At 50.3% G+C, this 11663-nt stretch overlaps 1 protein-coding gene across 1 annotated transcript in view; it reads right to left on the reverse strand.

Annotated features, from left to right (window-relative positions):
• Positions 1–254: 254 nt before the first annotated feature.
• GAB2 (GRB2-associated binding protein 2) overlaps positions 255–11663 on the reverse strand; it is a gene marked incomplete at its 5' end in the record, with an annotated part of 12865 nt that continues 1456 nt past the window's right edge. The window contains 7 exons of the mRNA XM_010149877.1: positions 255–895; positions 2822–2947; positions 3800–3902; positions 6007–6097; positions 7001–7283; positions 8004–8098; positions 9142–9728. Coding sequence (XP_010148179.1) covers positions 752–895; positions 2822–2947; positions 3800–3902; positions 6007–6097; positions 7001–7283; positions 8004–8098; positions 9142–9728 — 1429 coding nt within the window. The remainder of the gene's footprint in view (positions 896–2821; positions 2948–3799; positions 3903–6006; positions 6098–7000; positions 7284–8003; positions 8099–9141; positions 9729–11663) is intronic.

Below are 11663 nucleotides of genomic sequence, written 5' to 3' on the forward strand. Positions count from 1 at the left end.
ACGTTTCACACATGCATGCGTGTGTGTGAGCATGTGCTGGCTTATATGCGTGTGTATGATGGAACAAGTCCTGGGCTTCTAAGTCAGCTCAGTTGTACAGTATGGATGCTCTTCAAGCTCCCAAAAGTTAACAACCACATCCAAAACCATGGGGGCTGTCTTGCCAAGAGGAGAATAGCCCTCAGAGGCTTTGAACATATTATTTACAAGATCTGGGTCAATGAAAGTGATTTCAAAAGCAATGGTCCTTGCTCAGTTTTGGGACTGGGAGGAGGCAGAGAAAAGGGCTACCATAAAGATTGGGGAATGAGAATCCTCTGATATGGGGAATGATGTCCTGTGAGAGATGCTGCAAACCTGCATGGTTTGTGGGGTATGGCATGGAAGAAGACAGGGAGAGATGATGCAGTGTTAGCACATACAAGGTGCCTTTAATAGCTGTAAGCAAACATGTGTAGGGTGAAACCTGGTATTGCTAAGTTGAAGTTCCTGGATAATGCATCCAGCAGCTAAAGCACAAACCTAGCCACCGAACATAGTTGGTCTTTATCACTGGCAAACAGTATCTGCCAAGTCTTCCCCTGAAATTAAGTTTCTGTTTGTCTTAAAAGAAAAAAACAAAAAAAGAAGATTCCCTCCCATCCGCAGACAAGTCTTAGAAATCCAGCCCAAGTGGAGCTGGCAGCCCGGCGCGGCCCCAGCTGGGGAAAATCCCTGGGACATTTGCCTGTTTCGCTCCCTGCCCCAGGCCCTACTGCTTCGTGCTCTTGGCGGGCTCCGAGGACTGCCGCACATCAGTCCACTCCTGCATGGTGCTCTGCAGCGCCTGCGTCTTCTCCTTGTCCACTTGCACGTAATCAACCTTCTCATCCGAGGCGACCGACGAGGTGGAGGGCTGCAGGGAGGAGAAACATGGCCACTGCCTGGTCACTCATCAGCTCCCTGCTCTTCCCTCTTGCTCCTGCCTGCAGCAGCATCACAGGTGCTGCAAGTCCATTGGCACCTCCCTTGCCTTCTTCCAGCCTACATCACCCTCCCCCTAACCTCCCGAAGGGCCTTGGATGAAAGATCTCAATCTGCGCTGCATTTTGCTTGCGTGAGACTCAGGGCAATGGGAGGGCAGAAGCACCACCTGGGTCTCCACCTTCACACCAAATCTGGGACAGGAATGTTTCGTTGCAAATGTGTTATTTAACTGTTGATATTGCAAATTCAGCATTGCATCTTGCTCATTTTCTTGTAAAGCACTCAAGAACTCTTACAAAACCGCAACTCCATCCCTCTTAGCCATGCTGACTCTACACACCTAAGGCAGGAGATTATTTTCATCCCCAAAACAACAGGTATGTTTACAGGTTCACCCAGGAGACCTGTTGGGAAAGAATGAGATACTTTTTTCCGTAGTTTCCTGAGTTCTGGAACTTTGTCTGCCTTTACAAGTATTCCAGAGGACTTCCAGTTGCTTGCACCTAGAGCCAGATGGCGATTTTTTAATGGTCTAAAATCACCTTTCCAGGTTGGGTTATAATTTAAATTGGTAATACCTGCAGAAATACTGCTGGGCAGAAAGAAACAATCAAGGAACAACTGTCAAATAATGAAAAGACCTATCCAGAGGGATGCTTTGCCTAGGAAACAAGACAGTGTTTGAGAAAGTTGAGGCCAACTCAGAGGTGGTTCCCACTAAGGTTTATATAACACCTTGTCCTTCACTGTCCCCTCGCTCAGGTGTTGCTTTGCTTAAGACAGTCATAGAATCACAGAATGGTTAGGGTTGGAAGGGACTTTAAAGCCCATCTAGTTCCAACCCTCTTGCCATGGGCAGGGACACCTTCCACTAGACCAGGTTGCTCAAAGCCACATCCAGCCTGGCCTTGAAGACAGTCTCTCCTTCCCTCTCCCAGTTTGCTCAGGGTGGCATCCAGAAGGTCCTTTGGTCCCTCCTCAGCCCACTCTGTCACCCCTGGGTGTCCTCTTCCACTCGCTATATGGCCTTACTCGGGAGGTTGTGAAATCTCCATCATTTGAGTCTTTTAAGCCTTGTCTGTCACCTCAGGAGAGATGGTTTTCTTTGGATGCAGGGATGCCCTGAGGTCCTCCCTTGCCCTGTTTTCCTATGATTCACTTGAAGATGGTGTTTGATTCCCCTGTGTATGAACCTAGAGAAAAATCACCAACATCTGGGTCTTTAGGAGCTTCCTCTTCCTAATTTCACATGTCACTTAGCTGAGGCATCCCATTCCCACCCCACCTTCTCCCTACATCTCTTTCCCACCAGGCAATGGCTTGATCAGCTCAGTATAATCTAGCTTTTGAATACCAGGTTCACTTTTTGAAAGCAGTTTGTACTTTTCCAGCCCAAATGGCACCTTTAAAAAGCATCAGTCTGTCAGGAGACAGGTGCCCAGCATTTTCGGAATGAGCTCCTGAGAGTATCTCAGGTGGAAAACCCAAGTCTGGTTTTGGAGGACCTGTTGTTCTGAAGGAGGAAAAAAAAAATTCCTGATACTTCTTGGGCTATGTCCTGACAGCTTTTGAATATGCAATCTCCAGCTGAATTTCTGGTCTCACCAGCATCCCTGAGCCCCTGCACACCCGTTCTTCTGGTAACACTTCCAGCATGGCTGAAGGCAAGCAACAGAGACTGAGTCTGACCTGGAATAAATGTAGCAGTGGATCTGCAGGAAAAATCATGCCTCTTGGGTTACCATGCCACTCACCAACCCTTCTCAGGGCTTTGGACCACGTTGGAGCCAGTGTGCATAAACACCCTTAAAAAAACGCATCACCTTTAGTCAGAAGTTTATAAAATCCCCCGTACCTTTCTGTGCGGCCCTGGTGAGCTTGGCTGGAAGTCCAGGGCCAGATAATCCACACTCCCCAAACTCTTTTTAGGCGCTGGGCTGTTGGTGCCACTAGGAACAGGAGAAGCAGAAATGGGGTTTTGCTAATGCAGGGAAGAGACAGGAGAGATAACAAGGATTAACATGGGAAGAAGGAATAAAAAAACGGAATTAACACAAATGTGGCAATGACATGCCTCGGTGGCACTTTTAGAAGAGGTCCCAGCCTGGATATGTGCTCATCAGGGTGTGCAGAACCGATGGGGGACTATATATTTTGTATATTGTGCTAACAAATATTTCAGGCTCGTGCTCTTGTTTCTATGTATTTGAGCAGTTCTGCTGCCTTGGTGCTGATTTTATTCGCATGCCTGACATCAGATGTGGGCTTCAGCATTTCCCAGGAACCACACCTCGTCGAGGCCAGAGCAGCTCTGGGATCTTCACTAATCACAACCACGTTACACAGAGCACGGATTTCTTCCACCCCCTTAGTTACACAGCCTCAAAAATATGCTTCAAGTCAGCAGCTTCACGAAGAGAGACAAAACCCCCTCCCTGTAAGCAGTGCCACTCCCTGCTGCTGCTCTGATAGCCCCTGCCCTCCACACAAATATGTCAGCAGCTATTAGGGGAAAAAAAGCCTGAAAAAAGATCAACTTAAATTAGGAAAATACACCCTGACAGTCCACAGATGCTTTTATCCCCTCTTAATTCCTAGCAAAGCAGGTGATGTATGTTCCTGCTATCATATATATTTAAGACCTCAATGGGACATGTCATTTTAGGAATGAAAGCCACTGTTTCGTGCACGTAGGGATGTACGTAAGGATGTACACCACATTTATCACAGTGCTCTGGGAGCACTTCCACGTCATGAGCCAGGAATGTGTTTGCAGAGCTGGGGAACGTAGATGTCCTGCCAGGACCATCTATCTTAGCTGTGGGGCCCTTACCATTGCCACGTAGTTCTCCTCGCTGTCTCCCGAGTCAGTGCTGGTGATGCTCTGGGAGGAGACAGGGCGGCAGTATTGCAAAGAGCCGGCATTGAAGGTCTGGCTGTAAGGACAAGGGTCAGTGTGTTAATGATGGTTGCAGGTGCTGCTTATCCATTGCAAAGGTTGGATGGGAGCGAGCAGCACGTGCTGCTTCCGAACGTCACCATGCTCATGTCTGAGGACTGGGCATGAAGAAGAGCTGGTGGCATTGAGGTCCTCCTGACCTGACCTTCCCATGGTTCAGAAATCACTGGGTTTGGTCTTCTTGTCTTTTCTCTTTCTAGGACTTTTTAATAACACCTTGCTTGCTATGTACCCGTAACTCTCCTGCTATCAGCTACATAAATCAGGCTCCATGAACTCCGTTACCTCTCAGGATGTATTTAATTGTGGAGGATGCATGGCCATCCAAAGTGCAGTTTTTCACCTTCCACCTCACTGCAGCTCCAGGATTTGTTTACTGTGGAGGGCCCTACCCGAATTTTTTGCTGGAAAACAAAACCTCTGAGGCATTGTCTTGCTTTCAATTGGCCAAATCTAATTATATGGAATAACATAATGCAATCAGCATCTGGCATTAAAGCTTGCGTCCTAAAAAGCTATTTGTTGCCTTGCAGGAAGGGCAGGGTCATATGATTAGCTGATAAGGGAAAAATCCATAAGCTTCTCCGGGGTCAGATGTCTTGTCAATCAAACCCCCCTTGCTGTTTCCTGGTGCAGTGATTTCAGCACCCAGCGCTCATGCCCTGCAGTCAGTCTCCACACAATCCAATTTATTAGAGGAGTCATAGCAGCAAAGCTTTGCTTCTGCCTTTCATTGGACAACATCAGACCACGAATTAGCAGCAGAACTGGAATTGTGCAAATCCTGTTATTTTTGGCTGGCAGACTTTGCTCTGAAGTGCTTTGGTTTCATTTTGCAGACTTCCTTCAGGCTAGGCTTTGCTTTCAAGGCAATCAAAACACAGCTCGGTCAGACCCTGTGAGCATCACCCTGTGTTTTGAGACCACAGAGGGGTTTTTGGGGAAGAACTGGATGTGAAATCATGCCCCACACCCCCAGTGCGGCCAAGTTGGAGTGGCTCAGCTGAGTCACGAGTCGCAGTGACCACAGGTCCTATGTCAGAGCCACATCTCTCTGGGAGTTGTAAGATCCCAGAAATAGGAAGTGTCTTCAAGGGATCTTAATTAGCTGCTCAGCCACATGCTGGGCTTTCATGTGAAAACCCGACCTAAACGAATTTATCTTCTTGTCACCAGCTGTGATGTGGGCAGTATGACTGGCTCTCACAACACTTGACCAAGCTTGTGAGGGGTCCAAGAGAGGAGGCCCTCTGCTTCGATAGCATCTGACCCACCTCCTAATTCTGACCATGACGTGACCAAGGAAACCACTGAGCTCTGAATCGCCATGGAGTGGCAGGCTATTTTAGGAAAGTATTGTGCTGCAAATGTCCCTCTTCCCAGATAGCTCCTGCTGGTCCCTGATGGGATGTTGGGCAGGGTGGACTTTCATCCAAGTGCGGATGTTTGAATGTCATGACCCAGCTCTGCAGCTCCTGTTTCTAAAATTGGCAAAGAACACAATGAGGGCTGAAGGGACCATCCAGCTTTTGGGGAAATCTGGGTCTGCATCCAAAGTCTGGGCTCACTTCTAGCATGATTCAAAATAGCTCATGAGAAACTTACCCCTTGAACAAAACAGATGGTGGGCCAGAATCAGAATCATAGAAGGGTTTGGGTTGGAAGGGATTGTAAAGATCATCTAGTTCCAACCCCTGCCATGGGCAGGGACACCTTCCACTAGACCAGGTTGCTCCAAGCCTCATCCAGCCTGGCCTTGAACACTTCCAGGGATGGGGCATCCACAGCTTCTCTGGGCAACCTGTTCTATTGCTTCCCCACCCTCTCCAGGAAGAATTTCTTCCTGATATCCAATCTAAATCTACCCACTTTCAATTTAAACCCGTTACCCCTTGTCCTGTCACTACAGGCCCTTGTAAAAAGTCCCCCCCAGCTTTTTTGTTGGCCCCTTCAGGTACTGGAAGCTGCTGTTTAATCCATAGCAGAGGTGACAGCGTGCCTTCCTGTGGACACCAGCAAAGGCAAGACCAGAGATTTGCTGTCCGAGCAAAGCAAGAATTCATAACCCAACCCTTACTCACGTCGGCCTGGACCAGGATTTCGTGACTGGCGATTTGAAGGGAAGCTCATCGATGACAGTGTTGTTCCTCAGGTCCAGTGGTGATGGCTTTGCTGGGGAAGGGAGAAGCTTTTATTCAGAGGCAGCATGTTCCTACAATTCAACGTCCACGACTGGGGGAAAACATTGAATTTCTACTTCTGAGCCACAGCCCCAAAGTGAATGGGTGGCCCCAAAAGGGTAACGAGCCTCTCAGGGAATGGAGATCTGCTAAAAATTCCCAAACCCCAGTTTATAACAAAGCCACTCTTTAAGGAGTTATGATAACCTGTTAGAGGGGGACAAGACCAGGCTCTGCCAGCCCTGAGCTGCCTCCAGTCAGAGCATTTTCCCATAGGAAACGGGAAAGGATATCTGCAGGGTAACATGAAGGCTCTTCCTATCACAAATGGTTCACTACGTGGAAGAGAAGACTGCTGTGGTCAAGCCCCAGCCCTTGCCCAGCATGTCGATGGGGTCAGGTGTTGACACCCTAATGATGGGCATCGTCCTTTGCAGCATCTTGTGATGGTGACCCTGGTGACCTGTCAGAAAACGGCTTGGGGAGGGATATGGAGGATGTAGGCAAAGCCCTGAGGGAAGAACTGCCTGAAGCCAGTCAGTAGCAAACAGTAAGAGAAATCTGGGTTATCTGACTACAACACAGATATTTTGGGGTGGAGCGTAGGGAAGGGTGCAGGCAAAGGGGCTGAGATCCTGCCTGTGACGTGCATCTCCTGTAAAGGCCAGGAAGGGTTTGAGATAGGCTGCTGAAGCACCGTGAAAGCTGCATTTGCACTGTAGTCCTGAAAAAGGAAGAGGACGGGGAAGATCTGAAGGTCTGAGTGTGCTGGCGGTAGCAAAGCACACCCCACATAGAATTCTACTGACTGTTCACAAGCTGAGAGATGTAGTCTGAAGTATTAAAAGAACAGAAGGGTTCCTGGAAAGATCTGTCCACAGACAACTATGCTTACCTTTCCGGTTGGGTTTGAGGTTGCGGTTGACTGGCGGGGGCTGGATTTCACTAAAGCGTCTGTGGCACTGTGCTATGGCTCCTCCTTTATGCACGGGCAGAGTGGCTGAGGACAACCCCACCAGGTCAAAGTGATGCGGCCCAGGGCTCATGGGTATGTAGAGATTTTGGGCATTGTCGTTGGCTTTCTCGGCATGGATGAGGGGTGAGGAACCGGGGTTCATGGGGACGTAGTTGTCCTCGGAGTCGGTGCTGTGGGAGCGGGCCACTGCTGCCTTGGCTTGCTGGGGGACAAGTGGGAAGACATGCTTTGAGCATCAGACACTGCTCAACCCCATCCCGCTATAAACCCCTTCATCTCATCATTACTTGAGGTGGGACGGCTCTAAAATCTCAGCACAGGAGGAAGGGATGGTCTGTCCCCTCGTTGGCCATCAGTGTGCACTGAGAGGGTCTACCTCCACTGTTTCCAAGACATTGCAACACCTTGAGTTCAGGGAAAGGTCTTAATTGCCCAGACCTGAGCCCCTTCTCATGATCAGAGTGAGCTGCAGAAGCATGCTTGACCTGGAAAGTAATTTTTCCCTGGGCTCTGGCCATGACTAAAATGCAATATGAAAGGCTGCTTTAATGTCATTTCCAGCTCAGGAAGTCTTAGAAAGTGCACAAAAGAGGCTGTTCTGGCAACATGTCAAAATTCAGCTCAGCAGCACCCCAGGCTTTCAGGAAGAAGGCAAACTCCTGGGCACTTTTTTGGGGGTCAAAACTCCATGCAGACACACTCTGTGGAAACACCCAAAGAAAATCTCTGCGTGTGGTGCTGGGTTAGGTGGTTGTCCCTCCATCTCTACCCTGCAGGCATGGATTTAACTGAAATCAGTGATGAAATCCCTCTTGACTTAGCTCTGCAGGACTCGGCTGTGAGGTCCAACCTGTCTTGTCTCTGAATCTATAAGGTGCAAACGGTGCCTATAGGGCAGTGGCCGACACCAAGGCCAACTCACCAGGTAGGAGTTGTACCCATCGTTCATGGACTCGACTGACTGCACAGCGCTGCCGCCCCCGTGCTGGGGGTATTCGTACGTCTCGCAAGAAGAAGCTGCAACACAACCACAAATGTTTTACATGTCCCAACACAGCAGCTAATAAAAGGGCACCTTGAAAACACAATCCAGGTACTGGGAGGGCAGAATCTATTCTTGATGATTGAGATGCTGGTGGGAAGACATGGTTTTTAGCCTGTCACAGACTCTCTGCTATGCTCCCTCCCAATCAGCATCTCTCTGATTCATCAACACAACAGCACGTGCCAAGCAGACCTAACCTGGTTTTGTCAAAGCGCTGCAAAATCCCAGGGGTAAGCATATCAGATAAGGTAGAACCTGGTGACAAAACAGGGTTAAGAGAGAGCTCAGATACAGCTCACTCAGCAGATGTAAGGGCTGGCAGCTTCCCGTGAGGGGAGGACAGGGGTGCTAAGATCCTAGACTGGTCTATCTACTGCTGAACATGGGTCTGATCTCAGCCTAAATATTGGTATTTAGGTAGGAGGAGATGGAAGATGCATTTCAGGGAGCTGTGAGCATCATTTACAGCGTATTTCCCCCCCAACTGCCACTTCTAATTTACTGTGCAACTATGTCATCCTAGGCACAAGGTTTGGAAAGGGCACGCTCATTCATAGCACATCCATGGCTAATGGGAAGCGTGGCTCTGCTGCCCTGGGGATGTTGGGTCTTGGAGATGTGCAAAATTATGGTGAACAAAACCAAGGCAGCTCCAGGCTGAAGTACACCTGATAAACCTGGTTACGAATTAAAGAAAAAGCAAGGTAAAATGGCTGAAATCCTCAAAATCTGGTGAAGGGCTACCTGGGCAAGTAGGTTTGGGGTTTTGTTTCAAGGAATAAGACAGCCAAGTGCCAGTTGAGTAGCTCCAGTGGGCAGAGTACTGGGGATTCCTCTCCCTACACATCCCATACAAATATACAGGTCAGATTCTGACTGGGGAGAGCTTCTTTGTGTTCAAGCCCCTGGTTGATGCCAACAGCCACCCCGGCCCTACCACAACCCAGTGGGGCCACCCCATCCAAGGCTGCTAGACAGTACAAAGCCACCCCCTGTTTCCCACCCCCAAATTCACCTCGGTGCAGCCTGCTGTTCTCCACCGCCGGCAGTGTGTTTCTCCGGGGAATGGTGGCTGCCATGGGGGACAGCCCTAAGCTTTCACCAGGCTGGGGACGCTGGGGTGGGCTGCCCCACCGCGGCTCCATCTGCCCGGGTTTTGGGGGGCGGGGAGGTGGTGCGGCAGGTGAATCACTGGCGGCCACAGCCAGAGCGTTGTGGTTCTTGTCCAGTGTAAATGTCCTGGGGATCTGGTAGACAGAGAGCGGGGTGGCGGGGATATCATAGGAGTCCGTGGAGAGCTCCCCAAACTCCTTGCATAGGGTGTTGTTGGGAGTCTTGTAGGTGTAGACCTCCTCGTTATCCGTTTCAGAGCTGGTGAGGCTGGACTTGGGGTGGGTGTAGGAACCAAAGGCGCGTGGGAGGTCGTACGCACTGTCCCTGAACTCTGAGTTGTGCCGGCTGGGTTTCGGCAGGCTGTAAAAGCCATGGAGCTGCCCGCCGACCCCGTTTATGCAGTGCCCGTTGCCCTGTGAGAGCTTCTGGACCGCTGTGTCGCTCCGCATGAAGAAGGCAGACCTCGTGGCTTGGGAGAAGCTGGCACTCCTGCAGAGGAATGGGAGAAGGGGGCTGAGACGGGGGAGAGACAGTCCTGGGGTGCACCAAGCTCTGCTCCCCCCATGTGTCATCTTCACGACCCACACTGTTCAACGCCAGGGCAATGGGAACATCTCAAACCCCTCCACATGTGCTCATGTCCCTGGAAACACCTTCAAGATGACCCTGCCACAGGTGAGAGTGCCTATGGGCAGGAATGAGACTTTTATTCAGACATAAATTGCTCCAAAACAGCAATTTTCACATCAACTGACAGCAAGCCAAGACCTGGCTGCAAAGCCCTGCCCCACCAGCATCGCCCATCGGCAGTGCAGGAGGAGGCTTACTCTCACCTCTGCCTTGCGAGCAGCGTTTGACAGGAACTGGAAACATTCCTGACGGCGATGCTTTCAAAGCCTCCAGCCATGTTGTCACCTTTCCCTCTTGCAGGGCAAGCCCTGGGGAGGTGAGGACAGCCCCCAGCTGGGTTTTTGGGTTTGCAGACCTGATGTGCAGGGCAGGAAGAATGAACCTCAGGGTTGAATTCAGATTTATAAAGGACCTCAAGTGCCGTGGGTTGAGTGGGGCAGCGTGGTCTTCAGGTCGGTGCCTCGCTAATGACGCCTTGACTTGTATTCTGGCCATGCTCAGGACACCAACTAGGACAGAGGGTGAGCACTGGGGAGACCTGAGTCCTCTAATGACTGCTTGTTAGCCACTGCTCCTCTGCCAATTCCCTCCTCAGTGTTCCATCTCCCATTTTTTCCCTCCAGATGCTTCTTCTTTCAATGCTCCAACATTGCAGAAGATGATGAGTGCCATAGGCTTGGCTTTCTGCACCCCTAATCCCAGCAGGTGACATTTTCTCAGGTCGGGGAGTGCTTGAATTGGCCACTTGGACTTTTCTCTCCCTCCCTATCCCACAAGATTCAGGGAAACGCGGGCATTGCTGTGGAAGTGCTGGGACATCAGGACGAGACACAGCAGAGCTCAGCGCAGGTGGTGATGATGCCCTCCCCTGAGCTGACTGAAGCAGCGTGGAAGAAGAAAATATGGCAGAGTTCCAAAAAAGGGTTGCCCTGCCATGAAGAGCTAAAGCATACACACCAGGAGAAGGTGACGGGTGGCTTTGGGCTAGGTCTTTGCGCTTGCAGAGGTATAACCACACGTGGGTCAGGCTTTTGGGAACCACAAACTCAGGAAGAGCTCAACCAGCCCCATCTCCTCGTGGAGGATAGCCCTGTCCTGTATCAGTCATCAATTAAATTGTTATGGGGGGTTTCCAGTTGTGGCAAATCACCGGGGAAATGCCAACCCTATGGGAAAAGCTGAGAGATGTTGTTTTACACAGCTCTGGCAGGGTTTGTGCTCTGCGGGGACAACAGGGACACTGTTTCACGAAGCCAGCACGAGATGGCGCTCAGAAATAGGGCTTATTTGGGGAAAAAAACCGAGTGATACTGCGATATGACAAATGAATCCCTGCGCCTTTGGGGCTCAGTCCTCCCGGGAGACATGTGGGCTCTGCCAGGGTCCTTTTGGCTGCGTAGTTGAAGCGTCTCGTGGGTTAATTATTCAGCATCACCCACCAATTAGCTACTATTACTCTCATTTTATGGATGAGCAAAGTAAGAGCTCTGGAGCTGAAAGAGGAGGGATTCCCAGCAGTCCTGCAGCCTGGCCCCGTGCACTGGGGATTGATTGAGGTGATTATTTCTGGCCCAGCTGCAGAAGCTGCCGCTGGCCAGTATGCCTCTGCCCAGCAAAGCATCAGTGCTTGACCCCTCCTCCTCGGTGTCCCAAGCTGCGCTCAGGCTCTTGGAGGGTGGCTTTTAAGTATCCTCGCAGCTGGAGTGTCAGAGGGCCCTTTTTTTTTAAACACTGCTCCATTAACTCCATCTGAAGTTAATTTTCCTGAGCCTTTTTCTGTTGTTGTTTTTCGGG

Source organism: Eurypyga helias, unplaced genomic scaffold (genome assembly GCF_000690775.1).
Source record: "Eurypyga helias isolate BGI_N326 unplaced genomic scaffold, ASM69077v1 scaffold18474, whole genome shotgun sequence".
Lineage (NCBI taxonomy): Eukaryota > Metazoa > Chordata > Aves > Eurypygiformes > Eurypygidae > Eurypyga > Eurypyga helias.